The 25553-nt window shown below is 37.4% G+C and overlaps 3 protein-coding genes across 3 annotated transcripts; 1 reads left to right on the forward strand and 2 right to left on the reverse strand.

Annotated features, from left to right (window-relative positions):
- Nucleotides 1–962: 962 nt before the first annotated feature.
- rpl9 (ribosomal protein L9) lies at nucleotides 963–5883 on the reverse strand. Its single transcript, XM_079811968.1, has 8 exons — nucleotides 5814–5883; nucleotides 5306–5352; nucleotides 5067–5182; nucleotides 4457–4552; nucleotides 4189–4321; nucleotides 4002–4082; nucleotides 1569–1687; nucleotides 963–1123 (listed from the first exon to the last, which is right to left on the reverse strand). The coding sequence occupies exons 2-7, from the start codon at nucleotides 5349–5351 to the stop codon at nucleotides 1581–1583; spliced, it is 579 nt and encodes a 192-aa protein (XP_079668094.1). The 5' UTR covers nucleotide 5352; nucleotides 5814–5883; the 3' UTR covers nucleotides 963–1123; nucleotides 1569–1580.
- A 28-nt stretch (nucleotides 5884–5911) lies between these two features.
- On the forward strand, nucleotides 5912–13853 carry lias (lipoic acid synthetase). Its single transcript, XM_079811966.1, has 11 exons — nucleotides 5912–6236; nucleotides 6495–6667; nucleotides 8087–8180; nucleotides 9113–9193; nucleotides 9309–9465; nucleotides 9835–9892; nucleotides 9992–10120; nucleotides 10566–10711; nucleotides 10820–10890; nucleotides 11720–11831; nucleotides 13439–13853. The coding sequence occupies exons 1-11, from the start codon at nucleotides 6147–6149 to the stop codon at nucleotides 13504–13506; spliced, it is 1179 nt and encodes a 392-aa protein (XP_079668092.1). The 5' UTR covers nucleotides 5912–6146; the 3' UTR covers nucleotides 13507–13853.
- ugdh (UDP-glucose 6-dehydrogenase) lies at nucleotides 13851–24410 on the reverse strand. Its single transcript, XM_079811965.1, has 12 exons — nucleotides 24172–24410; nucleotides 23244–23405; nucleotides 22600–22701; nucleotides 22321–22521; nucleotides 21534–21731; nucleotides 19538–19685; nucleotides 19303–19397; nucleotides 18159–18289; nucleotides 17168–17307; nucleotides 16891–16982; nucleotides 16120–16230; nucleotides 13851–14763 (listed from the first exon to the last, which is right to left on the reverse strand). Exons 2-12 carry the CDS (start codon nucleotides 23403–23405, stop codon nucleotides 14662–14664), a joined length of 1482 nt encoding a protein of 493 aa, XP_079668091.1. The 5' UTR covers nucleotides 24172–24410; the 3' UTR covers nucleotides 13851–14661.
- Nucleotides 24411–25553: the final 1143 nt, after the last annotated feature.

The raw sequence follows: 25553 nt of genomic DNA on the forward strand, positions 1-25553 counted from the left end.
TCCTAGACTTTTAATATGTGATATTAATAAAGGTTCTTGTGTTAAGACTACATCTTAGCTCCTAAATGATTTAAGAGTGCTGGGGAGGTATCATGGCAGCAGAGAAGTGGAGACACTTTCCCACAATGATATAATGTAATGGAGTTATATGATGACAGGGAGTTGATAAAACGATACAAGCTTGAGCATCTTGAGTATTCTTTTTGTAACTGACCTAGTAAGATGTAATAACTTCTCCCACTCTATGAAACTAAGCTCTAACTGCAGAAATAAAAGTAATGAGATTTTTTGGTGACTGGAAAAAAAAAATGCAGCAATGACTTGGGCTCATCAGTCCAGTAAGCAGGGTCTTAAATAGCACTATCGCTGCACTAACCACACCAAACCCAGTAAGGCAGTTCATTGACAAGCATGCAGTAAAAGCAAGCCACTTTTGTGAGGATTGCAATGGAGTTGTCAGAGCTATTGATTGAAAGCATTCCTTTTTATGCTGCCATCAGGATGTCCTTACTTTATTTTCCCTTATTATCCATTAACTCTTGCACTTTAAAAATATAAACAGCTTGTCTCGATTTGACCCGTATCATCTAACTTTATATTTATCTTGCTTATATAATCAGATTTAAATTGAAATCTGTTGCTCTTTGTTAGATTTAAGTTTGTTTTTATATGTTGCGGACTGGCTCCTACTCTAACACAAACCCTACTTTTTACTAAAAAGTTAACAGTCAAAGCTTATGCCTATAAGAACATTTTTAGATTCTATACATATGGCCCAAGGTCAATGTCATCTGAACTACTGCAAGCATAACTGCCGTTTTCCCTTAATGGACATAAAGATATAAAGATACACGTTGAATGTTTTTGGTACTTACATGGGGCCACTCATTTACCATACCGTTTCATGCATTGATATAATTGTGACTAACAATAAAACAAAAACAATTGCACACAATTATATATGTTGTTGGAAAATGTGAGTTGGTCTTTATTGACAGATTTTACAGACTAATTTAGTCATCTTGCTGTTCCACCACTGTGCCCTTCTCGCTGACATAGATCCCATCAAGAAACTTTCGGATGTCCTTCTTTCTCACAGTGGTGGCCTGCTGGATCAGTGCAGCTGATGGAGAGAACAAAAGAACAAAATTGTTAAGACAACAGTTTAAATGACAAGGTGGTGCACCCAAGAACTCCCATGTGCTGTAAGAGCGGTACAGAAATCAGCCATGTAACATGCAAACCTAGCCAGATGTTAAAGCAGTGGACTCAAACGTGGACTATTGTCATGCTTGCATGAATGTGAACATGCAATAAAGCCCTATAAGAGTGTGTGTAAAGTGAAGTTAAGCTGTTTGGTCTGCAGGAGATGGTCAATTCAGAACAAACATTGCGTCATTTGAAATTTGGCACTTTTGGAAAGATGATTTGGCAGTTAACAATGAACATGAAAACAGAAGAGGCAGGTTCAAGGACAAAAAGCAGGAAAACTAGCACAGAAGAGAGCCGATAGAAAGGCGAAGGGCGGAGGCGGCTCCGGTCACCGCATGCGGCGGTCTCATTCTAACCTCTCGTGTTCTCTATGACTCCTGCTCCACTACAGTGCCTTTCTCAGAGACGTAAATACCATCCAGGAACTTTCTGATATCCTTGTTTTTCACTGTGGTTGCCTGCTGGATGAGGGCCGCTGAAACAAGAAAGGCTGGGGGGGTGAGGCATGCACAAACACTAGGACTTGCATAATGACAGTCTCTCTCACACACAGGAAAAATCTTTTCAATCACTATACAAACAAGGGTCAAGGATGGCAGGTGGGGAAAAGGAGGCTAAAATTGTCTACCTTGCAAAAAAATCTATATACATGATCAGGACCTGCAGGTAATTGGAGCTTTAGCTTTTAACTGTTTATTTCCCCCCTACATAATGCATCTGCGAGAGTGTGGCTGGGCTTTTGATAGAGCCTCTAATTCCCGCGCAGGGTCTCAAATCAGCGCAAGATGTTCGACCGATATATCGGCCGATAAAAGGCTGCTGTGTTCGTCCATATTTTTCCTCCGGCATTATTTACAGACAGGCGTCCACAGTCAGCTCTGTGCTCCTGGAGACGCTGCAGTTCATGCACTGCCCCTCCCCCCACTAGCAGAGCTGGAATCTGCTCTTCAAGACAACGATAGGTTTTAAACTTTCAAAGCATCTTTTAACTGTTTGACTTAGTTGAAATCTTGCCATACACTTAGAAAGTGGAAACACGTTGCTCTATATGTGCTTGCAACTATAGCCAAGCAAGTTTGTGCGTCCAAATGAAAAACGCAAATGCTGAATGCCTTGTCTGTAAAATGGCTTGCCATTTTATTAAGGGAGCTGCAAATAGCTAAGTTGTAGGCTATCCGTATGCATACAGTAGCTGTTACGAACACTGGTCATAGGATTAAGTAATGCCGACGTTGTACCGTGGTATTTATGAGAGTTTTATTCAGCGACCACCTGGCTGAGGTTTGGACGCATGTGGTATGTCTCTCCAGTGTTTCCCACACATAGACTAAGTCGCAGTGGTGCGCCACAGAATCAAAGCTAATTTTTATCCCACTAAAGCCTTTTGATCGGTGAGTGATGTAGAGACTGACTGCTGCGCTTGAGACAGGTCGCATTTACTGAAAGAACGAGCAGAGAGACCCTCCTCCGGCCACGCACGCGCACACTCACAGTCTTCAAACTGTCTTGCTCTCCCTCCCTCACGCTTATTAATCAAAATCAATTGAGAATTGACACGATGGTAAAAGGTCGGAAGACCGAAGTTTCACGTGGAGCATTGGGAGATTTAAGTTAAGTGCACCTACGCATTATATTACTAGGTTGTAAATAGTTTTAAAATTAAGTATAGTACAGTCAATGTGCACTTTATGCTGCTTGCTTGTTGCTACTGTGTGCAATAGTCTCATTTTATTTATGATTAAATATTTAATTTCAGAATTTTAATTATGCTTAAATATTTATTTTCACCACTGAACTTTTTCCTGTTCAACCTCACCTGTTTTTACTATTTGTTAAATATAGTTTTTTGTTCAATAAATGTTCCTTTTTTTTAAAAAAAATTGAGACTTGTAAGATTGTTATCATCATGATCATTGTGTAATTTTTATGATGTAAATTAAGGGAGCAAAAGCAGCATCGGCTCCAAACATTGGCTCAAGAAAACCGGCAGCAAGCATCGGTCATCTTATACTTCACTTTCCGCACCCGGACGCGTCACGTGCGCAGCCCTGTCCCCGCGTCTTTCAAAGTATACTACATCACGGACGCGCGCAGATGATCGCGTTCGACACGCGCAGTAAAAAAAATGTCTTTGCTCTACCAAACATCGGAGGGCAGCACTGAGTCCTGTCATCAACGGGACATTCGCTGGTCATGATCGGAGAAGAACTGTAGTGCATCCACCTTTGCAACAGTTTGGAAGAAACAGTGGAGTGCAAATTCTTTTTTCCAAGCGTGATGAGAAAAAAAAAAAGTATCAGCACTAAAAATCCATATCAGTCAATCCCTAGTCAGCGCATATTCGGACACTGGAGGCTTCACTTTTCTTCAGTGGAAGATAGTGAAGACGCGCCGTCCATATTTTTTTTTTTACGGTCTATGGGTAATATCAAACTAACACAATAGGATACAAGGATGCTCGAGTCTATCACAGACAAAGTTTAGGCTTAGATTTATGGGTTTCCACAACCAGTCCAGAAATGGTTTAGGACAAACAAATGAGATATATTTAAAAAGCCTGAGACACTTAAATCCAAACAAATCACAAAAAACAATGTCCTTGTGCACAATAATAGGATATACTAAAATAGAAACCAGAGTGAATCCAAGTTGTCTCGTTGAGCACAATTGGACATTTTATTTAAATTGCCAATGCTAACAGAATCCGTACACCCTTTCATGCGAGATCTTGAGTTGCATGTATAACTAGTCATATAAGTTGGCACAGTACATCTTAAAAAGATGCTCACCTGAGTTTGACACCAGCTCAATGTCATTACCCTCCAGAACCAGCTCGTCTTTTTGAGCAGCAGACACTGCACATGCCACACCTACCCCAAAAACAAAATTCTGTAACCAGGCATGTCTGCAGCAGAAATCATTGGGTTTGTGATGACAGACATTACACCAATTCAGACAAAACGCCTTTACACACACCTGGCCTCATGCGAACACGGCGGATGTACTTCTCTCCCAAGAAGTTTCTGATCTCCACCAAAGAGCCGGTCTCCTGGATCACCACGTTAATGGGGAAATGGGCATATACAGATCGCATCTTGTATCTGAAGCCCTAGTTAACAAACGAAACCTGCATTACATCACAGTCTACATCTTTTTCTATACAAAATAAACTAGGAAGGAGGCACCAAAATAGTCTTTTTTAAAGCTGCTTTAGAACAAATGAACCAAAATCATGTTTACATACCAGGGTGACCCCCTTGATCATGTTCTGGACATGACTGCAGATGGTGCGGACTGTGGCCAACTCCTTTCTGTTACCCCACCACTTATCCACACGCAGCTGAAACAAACACAGATCATCCACTGAAATTCCACACATTAACATGCACTCATTTGTCAGAATGAATCATTAGATTCTGATAGATATGAACTACTGCAATCTGATTCACATGCGTATTATATGTATTCGGTTCAACACTTCATCGGCTGGCAATGTCACTTGAACTACTGCAAGCATAATATCCTTTTTTTTTCATAATGACACAAAAAAGCTGACATGTCAGAAGAACGTTTTATCAAATATTTTGTCATGGTCATTTTTCCCATGTTGATCAGATTTCAGCCAGTATAGCATACACGAAGTATAGAATAAAACAATGACAAAGTAATCAAATAAAAGCTACCCTAAAAGTGAGTTTAAAGGGAAAATGTACTAACACTAAGGGATTCTTCCGCATACTGAATCTCAGAGGGGAGAGAGTTCCATAGTTTTGTAGCTAATGAAGAGAAAGCCCTATCTATCACCCATAGCTCTTAAAGGATTTGGCGGAACAGTATGAATCAAGACTACAAACCTTCTTCTGTTTCTTGCCCAACAGACTGAGCTCCAGGTTAATGTGGTTGAACTCCCGGCGGAGAACGCCACGGGGTCCCTTCACTGTAACTGTGCGGCCCTTGAGGGACACCTCGACTGCAAGGAAACAGACAATTTAGAATAAATGAAGGAATTGTATGGATTATTAAAATAAAAAAAAAACGTCTAAACCATATACGCGAGAAGTGAGTGAATGGCGGCGCATGATATTTGACATACCGTTGTCGGGGATGTCCACAGTCTGGTTACTGAGAATGGTCTTCATTCTGAAGAAAACGAGCACAAAGCGGTCAACAAATGCATATTATTTCCATCACAAATCCTAAAGTGTCTTAATTTAGTAGTACAGGAAAACTGATAGCCTAGTACAAACCCGGTGGAATCAGAAACAGAATTTCAGTCTATTACACCCTGGTAAACTTGAGTCGCTTTTAATGCAACTTGAAGATTACTAATGTCATAATGAGACATGCATGGCTATAATGTCAAAGTGCTTTATGAATGACTTGTAACTGCTTCGGCCTACACGTCTGGCTAACAGATAAACACTGACCAGACATACCGCGACTATCAAACAGCATCGGGTTTTCGGCACAAATACAGCCGCATATATTTTTACGAACACGTAAACAATGTCGCGAGACACTAAGCCAACCCAACGGATTTGAGATTAGTGCAGATTGAACTGGATAAAAATGCACAAGAACAGGATGCGCCATGTTCTTACCTCGCCGATTAAGGGGGAAAGGAAGGAGGAAGGACGTGATGACGTAAATGTAACCCGTACGTTATGCGTCACAGCCAGTCTGCAAGCCACGACCAACCGATTACAGATACTGATAATCACGTTCGTGAAGCAAAATAACTGAGGTTATCAGTAAAGATCATTAAATTAGATTTTAGAAATATATACTTATGTATTTAGTATGCACATGTTCACAAGAACATGTATCACATTCACAGGTTTGTCAGGTATATATGACGCTCTGGTCTTGATTATAAAGTTAATCGATGTCAGAGCGATTGTTGTCAATGACAGGCTCATACTGGATATAAAGTCATGGCGCTGATCAGCAGAAGTTGCGGTGCTGCGGGTCGATATTCTTCTAATCATCTGTTTTTACCATCAAAATGCTTTGAGGCGTCTTATGTAAGCGATTTCTTCGTTCTATTTTAGTCTGTAAAATATGTAATGCCAAATAGTTAAGCTCTGCCTGTCGGTGCTCTACCGGTACAGGCCAGTACAGAAGTTGCTGCGCAGTATAATGTCCTCCGATTTAATATATTACAATTAGTTTTTTCCCCCTAGGCGTATTATGCTGAGATAACTGAAATGGTAGAGGAGGATTTTAGTATAAAAGTTTTTCATTTAAAGTCACGCTCAAGTGCCTTTTGCTTCTGGTCACAGGTTTACTGTAACAAACTGACCACTGCTACCAACACGTCATCCACACTCACTGAGAAGAAGAAAAACATCAGAGACGATGGACTGAACCTCCAGGACTTCATATCAGGAGAACTGTCAGAAAAGACCAAGTGGGAGGAATACAGAGGCAACCTGAGGAGAGAAAAGGGAGAAAGGTAAACGGGACACGGCTTTAACATTTTCACAAGTAATAGTTTGGAAAGTTATATTCAGTAGTGTTTTGGACTTAGTGTTTTCTTCTTTTTTATAAGCAAAGTGCCATGGTATTACCATGGCCATCAATGCTACACCAATGCACCACCATGTTTTTTTTATTTATGATTTAATTTACAGTAATCACTCTGCAAAGGTCACTTGAACTCTTCATCAGTGTTGTCCAATTGTACATTTAGACATAGATGTAATTTGTTAATACATGAGATGTGTGATTTAATTGCAGAATGACTGAATGCACACAGACTTTGAATTTTTATATCCTGTCTGGTAAAGAACATTGTATGAAATTAACCCTGTAAAGGCTGACATATGAAATAATAATCAGTCAAATATATTTTTTTAATGGAACAGTTTATTTACAAATTTCTGTCCAAAAAACTTTTGCATATGTATTTTTGTTAATCATGTTTGACACATTAGGGTTTTATGGCACATATAGTATGATATGGTGAGAATATGGCTCTCATACCTGAGGGAAAAAAAACACCCAATTTTATTCAGAGGTCCAAAGTGAGCGAAATATGTAACTTGGTGCATTTGCTGATATTTATAAGGCCAAAAGGTCAAATTCCAATAGCTTGTAATGTATATCAATAAGATCTTTGTAACAGTATAGCAGCCTACTGACATAAAATTCATAAAAGTATCAGTTGTTATTCAGTTTCTCTTAATAATATATCTTAGTAAAAGGATATTTAAATGTTTAGTTTTTTTTAATCAAATTGTGGGGGGCAAAACATATAATGCAATGCAATACATATGATGATTGAGACGTACAAATAAACATTCCTCAATAGCCTGATGTATCATATGTGATACTTTTTTGGTACATTTTAACACGATTTTCCTATTTAAAAAAAAAAAAAAATGTATGGATAATCAAGTAAACCTAAGTTGCTTCACTCCAGTTAGAGTTCATTTTTAAAATATCACTAACAATATAAAAGTTATACTTATGTTTACTTTATAAAATCAGTAAAAATGTCACAGCAAAAAGATCTGTACCGTTACCTGAAGGGGAACGTTTTCGAATGATACTAAAAGTATTTTGGAGTATAAACTATCAATCAGAGGACAAAAGGCATGTAGTAGGTTGTGTGCAACAGGTTTTTCAGCAATGTTTTGATTATGTTGATAATTTAGAGGGCCTAGAAGATTGTGTATCAAATATGAAACCGTAGGCTTTATAGGGTTAAAAAGATGTAATTTATACATATACTTACACTTTTTGATAGATAGATCGATAGATCGATAGATAGATAGATAGATACCTCATAACAAAACATAAAAATTCTAAATGTATGTATACATGTATAAAATCCAGTCCATAGGATTTAACCAGTTGTTTATTTTACCAGGCTAAGGCTACCGCCATGGCTAAAGACAGAGATTCCTATAGGAAAGAACTACAACAAACTGAAGAACACGCTTAGAGAACTGAACCTACACACAGTGAGTGGCTGAAAACATGCCTGACATTTTAACTCCACACAATTTCCTGACACAATGGTGACAATTTATAGTTCAGTGAAAGGAATAGTTCTTTCAAAAATGAAAATTCATGTTGACATTCATTTCATTTAACTATAACATCTGTCTTGGAACACAACAGGAGAAGTTTAGCAGTATGTCAGAACTGCTCTTTTCAGTACAATGAAAGTGGAAGAGAACCAAGGCAGTCAAGCTACAAAAAGAACAAAAAAAGCACCATAAAGCAACAAAAGCATATAAGTAGTCCATACAAGCCCTATATGTAGTACCATTAAAAAATTTGGGGACATATTTTTTTTTAGAAGTGAAGGATGAAGTTTCTGTGACACTGGCTGAATTACAAAAACAAAGCATATTTTCAAACAACCTTGCGAAAGGCATTAATGCAGATTGTACATCACAAACATCACAATCATATCTCTCACAGGTGCTTGTGAAGGCATGTCTCAACAGGTAAAAGTAGGCTACTTTCAATTAAAGGTCTAACATATTACAAATACTTTTAGCTGAGTTGCTGTGTCATGAGTAAACAATTGAGTAAGCTAACACTCTATCTAGAGCGAAAGCGAGCAACTCGCTTAGAATAAACGAATCTGCACCTGGCACTTTTAAAAAAAAATATTATAGTTTTTACTCTATTTTTGATCAAATAAATGTAGCTTTAGTGAACATGAGACTTCTTTCAAAAACTGAAAATCCATTTTTATTGTATGTGAAAGATCAACTTGGACATTCTGCTATGAATAACTCTTTTTGTGTTCCACGGCAAAGAGAAAGTTTGAAAAGACATAAGGGAGAGTAAAAGATGACTAATTTATTTTTGGGGATTTAATTATTCCTTTATACTTATAGACCAGTGGTACATAAAATATACACTTTTTTTTTTGTTACAGGTCTGCGAGGAGGCCCGGTGTCCAAATATTGGGGAATGCTGGGGTGGAGGAGAGTATGCCACTGCCACAGCAACCATTATGGTGCGTGCGTTTGGTCTGAAAAACGCCCACAAACATACTAGGATAATATCTCAATGTAATGGTCTTTCAAACAATATTTCTAGCCTTACCTTACACTTACATACTCTTTCCATAGTTAATGGGGGACACATGCACACGTGGCTGTCGGTTTTGTTCAGTTAAAACAGCGAGACGTCCTCCACCTCTTGACCCAGACGAGCCATATAACACAGCTAAAGCCATTGCAGCATGGGGACTGGACTATGTAGTCCTCACATCAGTGGACAGAGATGGTGAGGAAACATGAAAATGACAACAAACCAAAATTAAACACTCATTTTCTCTCTCTTGTTGACGTCATAGCAATGATCCATGGCTTGCTACTTAACGTACTAGTCATTTGCAAGTTGTATTTTTAGGAGGGGCATTCTCCACTGTCTAGAAAGCATTTGATGGGAAGAAAATCTGTGTAGTCATCAATATTTTTGGTCTGTTTTCCCAAAAGAGATATGTGTATATCTGTTAAAAAAGAATTATGTACATGGCATATAGAAGTGATTAGATATGGACCAAGAAGAACAAAACTCATATTTTGTTTTCATGGGTCTCCACTGTATTGTGATATTTCCTTATTTGTACCATATTTTTATGATGCTGGGCAGATATTCCTGATGGTGGGGCTGAACATTTTGCAAAGACTGTCTCCAGCCTTAAAGAAAGGTACAGAGATGACTTGTTCTTTCTTTTTTTCCTTTTTTTTTTTTTTTAAGAATCCACTCATTCATTTGTTTCTCTCATACATGATCTTTTCTCTCTAAGGAGCCCTAAAATCCTGGTAGAGTGTTTGACTCCTGATTTCCGTGGTGATCTGGCAGCAGTGGAGAAAATTGCTTTGTCTGGGCTTGATGTGTATGCTCACAATGTAGAGACAGTTAGAGAACTACAGAGGTTAGTGTATTTTACTGTCACAGTCTGGATCTTGTGCACTCACATAAAAATGCTGTCTAAATTTTTTTATTTTTTTAAAAATTCTTTTTAATGCAGTTTGCAATATCAAGAAATACACACAGCTTTAAGCAAGTGATGTTTAATATGATAGATATCTGCCAAAATGCCACAGAAAATGTATATTCATAAAATATGTAAATATTTCCAAATAATAATTATACTTATTTTGTTTGTATTCTATTATTTTTATTGATTTATTTTGTTATTTTTTTCTGTGTTATTTGTAGTATATACAGTTACCACCAGATGGCAGAAATATCTAGTCCATCTTATAAAGTGAATTAGTAACAGTAGTTCTCCTCCATTGTGATTCTCACTGCTGTTCAATGCTTGGAGATTTCATTGCAGATCTATCTCACTTTCACATTTGATCTTTGACCTTAAGGCATGTGCGTGACCCTCGTGCAAACTTTGACCAATCACTGAGTGTTTTACGACATGCTAAAAAAGTGAAATCTGGTGTTATCACGAAGACTTCCATCATGTTGGGTCTCGGAGAGACAGACGCACAGATACATGCTGCTCTGAAAGGTAACCTACACTAATCCATACCAGAGTTACACATGCATTCTATGTATAACACAGGAAGTAAATAAATATGCATATATTAGCATATGAGAGTTATTTGTGTTCTTGCAGAACTGAGGGACTCTGGAGTGGACTGTCTAACACTGGGCCAGTACATGCAGCCAACCAAACGCCATCTTAAGGTACAACAACAATGCATAAATAATAAAACAACCAAGCTCTGTCTTAAGACCCATTCACACCAAGAATGATAACTATATTAGCAACCAGACAAATGCACAATATAGTTCTGTTTATTATAAGCACGCTCTGCTGATATGTCATCTCGCATGTCACTTTAAAAGCTCAAGCTCATCAACTGAAAAAAAAAAAAATTCTGAAAGTGATTCCAAGGTCTTTAGATGGTCTGTTCACTGACCATCTGATACATTCTGCACACAATGGCATGTGCAGGCTTATATTTCCAATCTGATTGGCTGGTTTTGTGAAAATTTCAGTAATAAATTTGCGCTAACATAAGCAAAATGTCAGCAAAATTGTCCATAGTATGAAGTATGAATGTATGAAGTCTCACACAGAAGTCACTTTCAAACCAAGTAGTTTTCTATTGGTCAACGCGGTGAATCCATGCGACCAACTTAAACCTTTAAGCTTTTGCCCTCACACGAAAAAGTGAATTCCTATTGCAATACATAGATTTCACCTACAAAAATTTGCTGAACAATGTTAATATATGATTACTTAATATATGTACTGTAAGTACATCAATCTATTTTCACATGTTGGTCAGATCTAAGTAGACGGTTCTTCTCAGACAGAATAAACCATAATAAGGACCAGATTTTACCCATGTGAAAAGTCTCCCATGACTAATAATTCGAAAGCAACAGGCCACATTTCCTGTTTTATACATCATTTTGTTACATCAGAACCGATTCTGTTACATCACACACACATAACGCACTTTTAGAATGGCACCACATCAGTCTAAAAGTGTGTGTTTGATTGAAGGTGGACGAATATGTTACTCCTGAGAAGTTTGCGTACTGGGAGAAGGTTGGAGAGGAGATGGGATTTGTCTACACAGCCAGTGGGCCACTTGTGCGCTCCTCTTACAAAGCAGGTAACCTGAGTACATGTTTAGATTTATAAAGCTTTATACAATACCTAGTATAGATAATGCTATCCATTAGCATTACCATTTTTCTCGATATCTGTGTTTGAATTTAACTTATGCGAGGAATAAAGCTCCATTTTATGTGTTCAAAAGAACAAAATCTGCACTTCCTGGAAAATTGCAGCAAAATATCTGTAATAAAAATGGAAGTAGCTGCAAATGGGGAAGCAACTGTGGCTCATTATATTCAACCATTTTGATGACACACTATGGGCCCTATTTTAATGATCTAAGCGTTTGGTCTAAAGTGCACGGCACTTAGGGCGTGGCGTGTCCAAATCCACTTTTGCTAGTTCAACGATGGGAAAAATGGTTGGCACGCTCTGCGCATGGTCTCAAAGGGTTGTCCATATTCTCTTAATGAGTCATGGGTGTGTTTTGAGCGAAACGTGCAATAAACCAATTAGTCTCATCTCCCATTCCCTTTAAAAGCCAGTTGTGCTCATGCCATAGTGGATTCGCTATTTACTTGGTAGAATATAGACACCCTCGACCTGACGAGTCATTTTAAATACATGTGTGTTTTGCCATGATTGGCTATATAAAGTTAAATAAGCCAATTTCATTCGTCATTACTGCAAATAGGTAATTCTGAGACATGCAATGACTACCCATTATGACATGTAGGCATTTTTATCTTTATGTACACAATAATAATCTTTTACATTGTAATCCTTTTATTTTTAATATTTGGCATGTTTGTGTGCTGCTGCGCGTCCCTGTGTGTGTAAAAAGCAGAGTGTACATGCGTTGTGCACCCGCCTATAGGCGCATTTTACTAAGACTAAATAACACAAAAAATACTGCGCTATTGACTTTAGACCAGGTCTCAGTTGGTCAATGGCGCAGTCTATTTCAGTTGCCTCAAAATGGCAACGCGCCAACAATGCGCCTGAACGCACCTCGTTTTCATACCAGCACGCCCATGGGCGCACAAATGGCTGCAAATGCATTTGGTATTTAAACAACGTGGCGCAGGACGTGAAAATGATAACTGCGTCGGGCTGAAACTAGCAAAAAATACTTGCGTCGCGCCTAGCGCTACAGTGTGGCCGGAGTATGTTAGGGCCCTATGTGCCATGAAGTTTTTTTGTTGTACATCGAGGGATTTATTCGGTATTATGTGTTTCCACCATAGTTTATGTGCATGTCTTCTTATTGGATACAAAATTATCCAGCATTTTTTATGATACATCCCAAAATTCCCATAAGAATGGTGGATGGAAACATAGCTAATGACAGTTGGTTAGCTCAGCTGGTGCAAGATTTGTGCAAGTATGTGATTTTCTTTTTTTTAAATGTTTTTATCTGCTATCTTTTCTCATGGGGCAACAGCCTTTATATAAATAAAAACGAAATATTTTCTATATGTTGCTTGCAAAAGATTATCTATTTTTGAATAGATGCTAGTTCTTTTACCATGGTGTTTTGACCATCAGTGCAGCTAAACATTGACTCCGTTTGAACTATCATGAAGCACACACACTTGCACATACTGTAACATTATTTATTTAAATGTACCGTCTCATGTTTTTTTTGTTTATATTTCTAAGGCGAGTTCTTTTTGAAGAATCTGCTGGAAAAGAGAAAGACTGAAGACACCACAACGGCAGCAGAGTAAAACTGCTAAACATCCTGTTTCATACTCTTTCCCTACAGTGCAAACACTATTAAGGGGTTAGTTCACCCAAAAAATAAAAAGTCTGTAATCATTTACTCACCCTCATGATGTTTTTTTTTTTTATCATACAGGTTTGGAACAACATGAGGGTGTGAGTAAATGTGAATTTTCATTTATGGGTGAATATGCCTTCATGTATACAGATCACATAATATTATGTTGCAGCAACATTCTTTAAACGAAATGTTTAAATGAACATATTTAATTGTTTTAGAAATGAATTAAAGATCTGTATATTGTGCATCATCTAAGTAATATGAATTGAATATATTAAAAACACACTTGTCAAAATACATTTGCTTTATTTCAGCCATGGTTGCCTCTCAGATTTAAGCCTGTGAAATGAATAGACAAAGTGCTTCTTTTATTGGTCCATATTTAAGAAATCAGTTTTCTGTAATCATTGTACATGACAATTACAAACCTGTACAGTAAGAGATGATTTTATAAAAGATACAGTTGTGACTCTACAATAACTAATACACAGTGCAGGTCCAACAATATATATATCAAAAGATTAATAAATGATTAATGACTGGGTGACAAACAGCTTTTTGCCGGTGGCATCACATGCCAAATTTAAGGCAAATGTTTTATGCAGTTTTTTCATGGTCCTTATATCAAAGTTGCCATTCCTCTTGTTGCTTCTCCCTCAGATATCACTCGCAAATAAGTAGGTAGTTTTGCCACTAAAATCCATAACACTGATAACCATAAACAATAATACATTATTAAACCGTAGTGGGACGTTGAAATGCATTGACACCAGTTTTGTGCACCGTAAATATATATAGTGTTTCAACAATTTTGAAAAATGGCACAGACATAAGATCATTCTAAGAAAAATCTAAGAAACTAAGACATGGATGATAATGTGTTCAAAACATTAAGTCACTCTGCATTTTTTGCCAACTGAGAGCTAAAACTCCCATTCTGAACACAGTTCAACACACAGAGCACATGCATTTTTACAAAAAGAGGAGTTTTACAGAAACCGTCACAAATTACTTTTGGTTTTCTCAGCAAAAGACTTTAATCAATGTAAAGTGCACGTGTGTGTGTGTGTGTGTGTGTGTGTGTGTGTGAATCAGTGTCTTAGGCCTTGGCTTTCTTGGTGGGTGGTTCATTGATTCGTGGAACTCCTCCAGATGGTGTGAAAGGGATTCGGGTGGTTACCTTCTTTCCAATGGTCTCAATCTGTGCAAAACACATGACATTAAACCATGTGAACAATGTACAATAATAAATTCGAAATCAATTGCAATAGTACATGGATTTAATTTATTGACATCGCACTCGTGTTTGATGCAATAGCTTCGTCCTTACGTCAGTGAATAAATATGTCGATCCCCCTCTTAATTCTTGTGTGCTGTAATGGTCTGGTGAGTGAATTTTTGATAAGCATGCCAGAGGTTCGGGGTTCTAATCTGCCCTTGTATATACATTTTTCCTCATTAAAACCCAAGATTTTCATCAGTGATTGTATATTAAAGGGTTAGTTCACCCAAAAATTAAAATTAGCCCCTGATTTACTCACCCTCAAGTCATCCTAGGTGTATATTCTTTTAGACGAATAAAATCAGAGTTATATTAAAAATGTCCTGGCACTTCCAAGCTTTATAATGGCAGTGAATGGAGTCATTTTTTAAGTCCATAAAAGTGCATCTATCCATCATATAACTGCTCCACACGGCTCCGGGGGGTTAATAAAGGCCTTCTGTATCGAAGCGATGCATTTGTGTAAGGAAAATATCCATATTTAAAACTTTATAAAAGTAAATTATCTAGCTTCCACCAGATCGCCTTCCGTATTCAACTTATGGAAAAAGTGTAGTGCCTCTCACAGTTTAAAATACTTACGCTACACACCAGTTACAATTTTTTCCGATCTGGCGGAAGCTAGATATTAACCCCCCAGAACCGTGTGGAGCAGTTATAAGATGGATAGATGCACTTTTATGGACCCAACAATTCACTGTCATTATAAAGCTTAGAAGAGCCAGGACATTTTTAATATAACTCTGATTTTATTCGTCTGAAAGAATGTCATATACACCTAGGATGACTTGAGGGTGAGTAAATCATTGGCTCATTTTCATTTTTGGGTGAACTAACCCTTTAAGAGTGGGGACGCATGTTTGGTTTATGTTTTGTGATTTCACCAGAATGAATAGAGTGTGTCCGGAACAGCGTTAAAACTGTAAAAGCATTCGTCTGTATGAAGAATGTGCACATGCACCAAGAGAACACCGTTGCTTTCCACTTCCTCACTACTCAGCATGAATTCAACCCTAACCCTTACCAGATCGCCTCTAATTTAACACAAATGAACGACTCTAATACCCTGCTAATGAACTGCTTTCTTTGTATTAGATACATCAAAAATATGTCAAGATATTTCAAAAAGATGTTTGAGATGTTTCAAAAAGTAGTGGGGACAAGTCTCACCCGCAAATTACCCCTATGGAACTAATGAAGTGAATAAAATGATAAGTCCCCTCATATAAGGTGGGTCCCCTCATAAACATGTTACGTTCACAAATAACTACTGACCTGAAAGCCAAAGTTCTGTAGTTGGGGGTGCAGATGGTCCAGGACTCGTCGTCCATCAAAGATAAATGCTGGTTTCAACATCTTGTGATATATTCTCTCATAATCCAGATCCTTAAAACAAACACATGTAATACTTAATCATAAATAAAATAAGTATCACTATGTACCATGGAATTGTTTTTGGACATTTTTTTGGTACTTATTTACCATGTAAGTACCTTGTAATACCATGTATACCATTATATATACGAAAATATATAAACTAATTCAGTACACTGACGTTTATTAACAAGGCTCTACAGTAAAGAGTTTTTTTGCCAATACAGATTTATATCCCGTCAATGTTTTCACTGGACCCAAAAAATAAATTATGAATTTAAAATGTATCATTTTAATTTACACTTATAATGTAATATTTACATTTTTAATTTTGTATACATTCTAAAATTATCATTTTAAAAATAGTAGCAATATAAAATTAAACTATAAAAATACATAAACCAAAAATGTATTAATTTATAATATTATACTTGCATTTAATTGTCTAATTTTTAATTTCTTCTAAAATTATTCTTTACATAAATACTATAATTTTACAGGTATTATATATGCTCTAACAGCAACATTACACACTAACTAAAGTTTGAAAAATGGGATCACGAAGAACAGGACCTTTAAGGCACAAATGAACGATGCCCATTTGCAACGATTTGAACAACGTGGGTAGGAAAGTGGTGTCACAAGTGTGTATTGGTTGTGTGTGCCATGTACCTTGAACATGTCCCACTCCGTGCAGATGACGAGGGCGTGTGCACTTTCACACGCCTCGTAGGGGTCTAACGTCACTGTTACAAGATCAGACACTGCAGACAGAATGAGAGTCATGCCAAATTAGACAGAAACACACAGACACAATAAACTTTGTCCCGCATTCCTAGACACAAATTTCTCCCATAAATGAGATTCAGCATTACACAGCACTTTCTCTCTTTCTCTCCTATCATTCAAAGAGACCTAAAGCACAGTTTTATCTGCTCAACACACATACCTCTCTCAGGGTTGTCTCCAGAGATGCTGGGTTGAGACAAGTCCTGGATTATCTGCTCCTTTAGCACTTTAGGGTCATAAATATGGAGCTTGGCTCCTTCGTCCATCAGATACTTGGAGATGTAGATACTGGATGACTCTCTGAAACACAGGATAGACTTAGAACGCAAGACTCCCAATTTAAAGACTAATTATGATTCCATAGGCAAACTAGTAGAGAACAGTAGCAAAGGGTAAAGGCATCCAAACACATTATAAATTTGCAGCTATTTTTTTTTTTTCAGTCGGTTTAATGAATCTATTATACTATATCACAGTGGAGTCCAAAAGACCGAGACATGCATTAAAAAACTCACTCAGTTGTTGGGGATTTATTGTTTGAGAAAACATACAGAATTTAACATTTAGAAGAAAAAAAAAATCCCTATACCAAAGAAAATACTTCCAAACAGAATGAACTCTAGCACATCTCTGAGTAAAACAAATGAGCCACATTTTCCAGCTAAATGAATCATTGTATTTTGAAAGAATTGACTGAGTAAATTAATTAAATGACTCACTCATAAAGCCAGTCATTTGTCACGACCTACTGGCATAAAGTCGCTTTTTTTTTTGCTAATAGACTTTTGGACCCAACTGTATTATTGAATGGGTTTGTAACACAGCCTGTGTTCCTGCCCCATTCCTAACTTTAAAAAAATAATCAGCAGAGTCATGCTTCTGAGACGATACACATGCAGAGGCATGACTTCTTCTCAATGACTCTAGATAAAGGTCATGAGTGGGATGGGCATGTTTAACATGTGCTGTGGTGTTTTTAAATGTAGAGAAAATTGTGTGTAACCATTACACAAAGTTGATGATTAACTGATGACAGTCTGTCTGTTTTGTAGGTAAAAGAGAAAGGATACAGCTTTTGACTTCTCACATATAAATATGTGATAAAGCTGTCATAAATTAAAATGACTGGTTTAAAGTGTCCCTGCATTTACCTGGTGTCTCCCGTGTCCTTTTTGAAGGAGAAACCTAACAAGGCGATTTTCTTCCCAGTAACGGTGTTAAACAGGGAGTCAATGATCCGACAGGCAAATCTCTTTCTCTGATATTCGTTCATGTCTATCACCTGCACATACAGAAATACAAAGTTAGACAAAAATCTAAATTGAGATGTTACTAGTTACTGTATAAAAGTTCATTAGAACTTGGACTACATTTCTCCAGTTTGAGGTTGGTATGAGTTTAAATGCTTTTTAAAAGACGTCTCTTATGCTCAGCAAGGCTAGATTTATTTGAACAAAAATACTGTAAAAACACTAATATTGTGAAATATTACAATTTAAAATAATTGCTTTCAATTTAAATATATATTAAAATGTAATTTATTCCCGTTATGGCAAAGCTGAAATTTCAGCAGCCATTCCTCCTGTCTTCAGTGTCACATGATCCTTCAGAAATCATTCTAATATGCTGATTTGGTGCACAAGAAATATTTATTATCATTAAGAAATTAATTCATAATATCATTAAGAGAAACAAGTCGTTGCTCTCAGAAAATTACGAGTTTACATGTTGTAATTACAAGTATTTTCAATATGCACGTGTAGGGTTTTTACAGTTCAGAATTGTCACGGTAATTATGACATGGCGTGAACACACCTTTTAGCTCCAACCTTGTTCAAACTCACCAGTCTATAACGTTTTAGTACTCCTGAAGACCTTGATTAGCTTGTTCAGGTGTGTTTGATTAGGTTTGGAGCTGAAGTATGCAGGACAGTGGATATTGAGGGCCCTATACTGTCACTTTTGATCAATTTAATGCATCCTTTCTGAATAAAAATATTAATTTCTTTTAAATAAATAAATAAAAAAAGATCTAACTGACCCCAAACTTTTGACTGGTATTGCAAGTTGGTATTTGCTAAAAACAAATCATCCCCAACCCACAGTTCTCAAATCCCATGTGCACCTGCACATATTTAAACTTGCTGTTTGTTCATGTAACAACCAATGATGTTTGGTACCATTTGATGGTTTTTGGTGAAGTTAAAGCTGCCTTGATGCATCTTTTCATTGAACAAAGCCAACATACTGGATGCCACCAAGACTTATTAAATAAGTATTTTAATTGAAGTTTACCTGTTGCCAGTATGAAGCAACCTCTGGGAGATTCAGTGCCTCACAGAGATACACCAAATTTAGCACATCCTTCTGAAAACAACTTCCTCCAAAACCTGATAGAGACAGATACATATTGAATCAATTGAAGCAAAACTCTTACATCTCATTCTATTATATCATTTTGAACACTTTTACAAAGCAAAAAAGTACCAATAATGTTCAATTAAGATGGGGTAGAAACAAACGCACTGACCCACGCTGGCTTTGAGGAACTTGCTCCCAATGCGCTGATCCATGCCGATGGCTTTGGCCACCTCCTCAACATCAGCACCAGTGGATTCACACAGGGCTGAGATGGAGTTTATACTACTGATGCGCTGAGCCAGGAATGCATTCGCTGCCTAAAACATGCACATGTTTATACTTTACAAAATATGAATTTAATGAGTTTTTACATATCAACAATTTAACTCATTCTTATCATTAAAAGGGTTGTTCACACTTGGCAGGTTTGGATAGATTAAAACAAAACTCTGGTGTGATTACAATAAAACAAAAACTCTGGTGCGATTGCTCTGTTTGTGCAGTTCATTTGAACAAGTTTGAACCTTGGTGCACACCAAACAAGCAGACCGAGAACCCTGAAAAGGTGGGTCAGGGACAGGGTCTGCTTCCAAACAAACTCTCATCTTTCTCGTCATAGTCGATTTTGTACTTTACAGGCGTCGGAACGGTGTCTCTTTGCAGCAGATCTTCATTTGTACATGTAACGGACGAATTCCTGGTGCTGCTTTGACTCCTCTAGTGAAAAAACCTATGCCAAAATGTTTTTAAAATACATTCATTTCATAAGTTTACTACAAATAAACTTTATTTGGAGTACTTTACTGCACAATGCACATTTCTTATTAAGCCTAAAATGTGTTTGAATATCATTCACTATTAGTATAGTAAGGATAGTATGATCACTGTATAATATCAGTCTCTAAATGCAAGATATTTAAAGTATACTATACTTGCAATAGTTCCACTTTAGCACAATCAAAAAATATTTAAGCATATCTTAATGCTAAGTATACTTAGCATAAAATACATGTACACCACATTTCCAAAAGTTTTGGGACGTCTGCCTTAATGGCGTATTATGAGTTAATATGGAGTTGGGCTATAACAGCTTCAAGTCTCAGCTCTTAAGTCTCCGCTCTAATTCATCCCAAAGGTGTTATATCAGGTTGAGGTCAGGACTCTGTGCAGTCCAGTCCCTCCACACCAAACTCACTCATCCATGTCTGGACCTTGCTTTATGCACTGGTGCTCAGTCATGTTGGAACAGGAAGGGGCCATCCCCAAACTGTTCCCACAAAGTTGGGAGCATGAAAATTGTAAAAAATGTCTTGGTATGCTGAAGCATTAAGTGTTCCTTTCACTGGGGCCAAGCCCAACCCCTTTAAAACTACCCCCACACCATAATCCCCCCTCCACCAAACTTTACACTTGGCCCAATGCAGTCGGGCAAGTACCGTTCTCCTGGCAACCGCCAAACCCAGACTCGCCCATTGGACTGCCAGACAGAGAAGCGTGATTCGTCACTTCAGAGAACACGTCTCCACTGCTCTAGAATCCAGTGGTGGCGTGCTTTACACCACTGAATCCGACGCTTTGCATTGCACTTGGTGATGTAAGGCTTGGATGCAGCTGCTCGGCCATGGAACCCCATTCCTCGAAGCTCTCTGCACACTGTTCTTGAGCTAATTTGAAGGCCACACAAAGTTTGGAGGTCTGCAGCTATTGACTCTGCAGAAAGTTGGCACTGACCCCCATCTGTGATATCACATGGCCTACACGGAGTTGCTGTTGTTCCCAATTGCTTTCAGTGAATTCAATGATTTGGAGGGGTGTCCCAATATTTTTAGCAATATAGTGTATTTCAATCAAATACATTTTAGTTTATTTATTTTTACTAGGATTCTTTACATATTCATTTCTTCAAATATGTATATTTTATTATTAATAAAAGTCCTCAGCTGGTAAAAATATAGCATTGTTTTTGATGTTCACTAAGTTCAACCACAAAATATATGTCATAAACGTTGTTGTGCATCCTTAGGTTCTGTGTTAAAAATGATTGCGAATGCCAAGTGAACCAGGGCTAAATGTATCATTGCCTTTTTTGGTCCAGACCAAAAGAACCAAGAGAACCACACTACAAGTGTGAACACACCCTAATTATACATCTTACATTTACATACCAGTTTGGAAAGTTCAGAGGACCAGGTGTTGGTGGTGATAATGCGTGATTTGGGGACCCAGTGCTCATAAACTGCACAAAGAGCACTGATAGCCCTTTGACCCTCTGGAGTCTCATCTCCACCAATCAGGACACGATCTGGGTCCTTCAGGTCCTTCACTGCTGTACCCTCCGCAAGGAACTCTGGGTTAGAGAGAACCTGTAATTAAAGGCGGGAAAAAGTTTGTTAATTTACACAGAACAGAGAAAAATTCCCACACCCAGATATTTTAGAAGTTCACTTGAGAAAGGCAAAAACTTTGTAGAAAATCCCTTTCCAAATCCTGATTATTTTTTCAAGTAGATGGTGGGCAGTAAAAACTGATGTAGGAGCATATTTTACAACACAACTGATTATGTAAAAGTAATTTGTGTGCATACACAAAATGCATTCGAAATTAGAAAACAGTTTCCTTTAACTATTTAATACCCTCATTGTGTCCTCTTTGAGTGCACACACTCGCATATTATATATACATATTATTTCTTATTATCAGTGATGAAAACAGTTGTGCTGAGTGATTTTTGTGGACACTGATATTTTTTCCCCAGGATTCTTTGATGAATAGAAAGTATTTTAAATAGAAATTTCTATATTGCTCAGTTTCATGTGAATGATTACAGTGAATACTTGTACTTGAATGTTGACACATTTGCAGCACCTAGAACACATATTATATATTTATTTATACAAAAACGTTTTCCCCCTATTTCAGCACAGGAATATTTAGACGTTCACATAAACACACCTGTAAGTTAAGGCTGGGTTTTGTGTTTGCATCAAATATCCTGCGGATGCTCTCAGCTGCACGGACCGGCACTGTGCTCTTCTCCGTAACGATTTTATACCCGTCCGACATCTCCACAATGCGGCGTGCACACGCCTCAATAAACTTCAGGTCAGCAGCACGACCTTTTCCCATACCGTACGTCTTTGTTGGGGTGTTTACCTGAGGAGAGAGAAAAATATTATGGTCGGTGTACAGACCTATATACACAACCACATTAAAATAGTTTGCTTCACTCACAGAAATAAAGACCAGATCAGCTTCTTTAATGGCAGAGTCGATGTCTGTGGAGAAGAAGAGGTTCTTCCCACGACAAGACAACACCACTTCATTCAGACCCGGCTAAAACAGCGAGAAGAAGAGACATTTTAGGACTCATGCAACAAAGATTTCTCTTTTTTTTTTTTTTTTTGACACTTAAAGGGATAGTTCATAAAATAAAAAAAATCTGTCATCATTTAGTCATCCTCAAGTTGTTTCAACCTGTATGAATTTCTTTCTTCTGCTGAACACAAAAGCTGATATTTTGAAAGATAAACAAAAAGTTGATGGGCAACTTTTTGTTTAAGGGCCCATCAACTGTTTAGCTACCCATATTCTGTTCAGTTCATCAGAAGAAAGAAAATCTGGGGCACAACTTTGTTAGAAACGTGGCTTTGATTTCCTTACAGTTTTAGAGAAAATTATTTTGTCAAATATATATTTTCTATTAAATATTAAAATAATTTTTAGTTCCGTACTATTGCGTTATTGTAACACTTTTGAATAAAAAATAGGTCTGTATTCCAAGGCATTCGTGACATAGCCAACAACCATTTAAGTTCAGATCCATTCTCACAAAGGGAGTTAACCGGTAAACGCTATTGCTCATTTTACGTTGTTACCTCGTAGATGGGCAGGGTATCAGAGTTCCAGGCTTTGATTCGGGATTCATTAACATCCACCACCGTTACTGTGATCTCGGGACACATGCTGGCAATGACACTACATGTCGGACCGCCAACATACCCAGCTCCTATACAGCAAATCTTTTTAATCTGAAACATCTGAGAAGAGAGACAGATGGATTGATACAAAGTGACAGTTTGTTGTGGTCATAAATGGCGTGCGACAGATTTTGTGACTATTGTGAATTGCCTCTCATTAACCAGCCGAATACAATTCATCCTGTGGCTCTTTTGCGACATTCGGATCTTTCGAACAGTTCGTCCCAAAATCTGAATCAGTGAATCTATAGTAAAATCACAATCCTAAAATCAATAGTCTAGTTTGTTACATCAAAAAAAAACATTCAATTATAAAAAAAATGTATATTAAAAATGTAAATAAATTATATTTCACCCTATCAGTCCAATACTTAATTCAGCCATTCTCTGTTCAGCGGGCTGTTCACTCGACAGCCGCTCAATCGACTGATTCAAACCGATTCACCAATAAATCAGAGCTGTTTTGCGAAACGGTCAACTAACGGATTAACGTTAATTGAAAAGATTCGACTCAAACGAACCGTTAACGTAATTAAAGTTTACTAATGAACTAATACTAAGAACCAGAAGATCAACTTTAAATATAAAAGTGAATTGTTTTGCAAAAAGTTTAGATGTTGCCAGTCGATGCTTTTAACATGTAAAATGTCATGTATAATGTCTTTCAACTTTTACAACTGATCTGTTCATAGAATATGATCAGCTCAGATTCTGTATTATAGCTTGAATCACTCAAACACACATTTAAATTCAATGAGTTCGATAAGATCCACTTTTGAATTTTTTTTTTTAAATAAATAAATAAATAGCTATAACACAGACTTACCTTGTCTCTCAGTGAAGTTCTTCAGGTCAAACACTCCTCTGTGTGACTCAGGGCAGTAAGTTATACAGGTAAGGTTCCTCCGTCTGAGGTGCCTTGTTCCCGAATGAATACAACTATTATATCCTTGATATATAAACTCCCGAAGAACACACACACACATTCACGCGTACACACACACACATACACACCCACCGGGAGGAGGAAAGCAACGTAAACACTTCTGAAAGGGGGAAGGGCATGGGCGTCTGCTTCCGGGGCATGACGTCTTTTCAAACTAAGAGCCTCGTTAACTTGAGCAAGCGCAAAATAAATCATGGGGTGCGTCTGTGATTGAAACGGAACAAAATGAAATGTTATAGACTGAAACTTTTTTTTTTTTTTACTATTTAAATCAAATTTAGCAAGCTCCTCAATAAAAATATGACCAAGTTGAATATTGCCACTTGTCATTTGACATAAATATCATTACAGCGAAACATACGTAACGTGAGGATAACGGAGACGTTGCCATGGTTGCAGCAGCAGCCAATCAGTGACTGGTAAGTCTAGATGACGTCATATCAAAGGAACTCATTACTGGTCTTTTTGACGCAGGCTCTTGAGAGTAGTCAGTCAGACTCACACACTCGTTGGAAAAAATAAATGGTGAAAGATCATCAAATTACGCATAAATAACACTGTCACAGATGATTTACCTACGATCTCAAAATTTATAGCAGAATTTTATCAAAATTTGTATTCTAGCTCTGAAATTCAGTATCCCTCAATGGAGTCCTTTTTAGACAATTTGGATAATAGAAGTTTTGATGAATTTGGCAGCATTTGTGAGAAAGAGCTTTGTATTACTGAAATTATTGACAATATTAAGAAGCTCAAGGACAACAAATCTCCTGGTAATGATGGGCTCACGAATGAATTCTTTAAAACTTTCAGGGATGCCCTTTGCCCATTTATTTTAGCTATGTTTAATGAATCTATAGACAGGGTGTAATTACCTTAATCCCGAAGCCAAATAAGGATACTCTATCTCTAGATGGGTGGAGACCTATAACATTATTAAACACTGATGCCAAACTGTTTTCTCTTATTTTTGCCAGCAGGCTGAAATTAGGTTTGGATTCCCTAATTGATAAGTTTCAGTCAGGTTTCAATAAAGGGAGGCATATGCAACAATATTCGTCTTATTCTTGACTTTATTGATTACAGTCATCTTCTTGATGATGACAACCTAATACTATTTATTGACTTTAATAAAGCCTTTGATACAGTGGAGCACAAATTCATGTTCGCAACATTAGAATACTTTAAATGTGGAACCTTTTTAAGAAAGGCAATTACAAGCCTGTTCACAGAATGTAGCAGCTTTGTTAAAATGATTAATG

The sequence above is a fragment of the Gobio gobio genome (assembly GCF_949357685.1).
Source record: "Gobio gobio genome assembly, chromosome: 3".
Classification (NCBI taxonomy): domain Eukaryota; kingdom Metazoa; phylum Chordata; class Actinopteri; order Cypriniformes; family Gobionidae; genus Gobio; species Gobio gobio.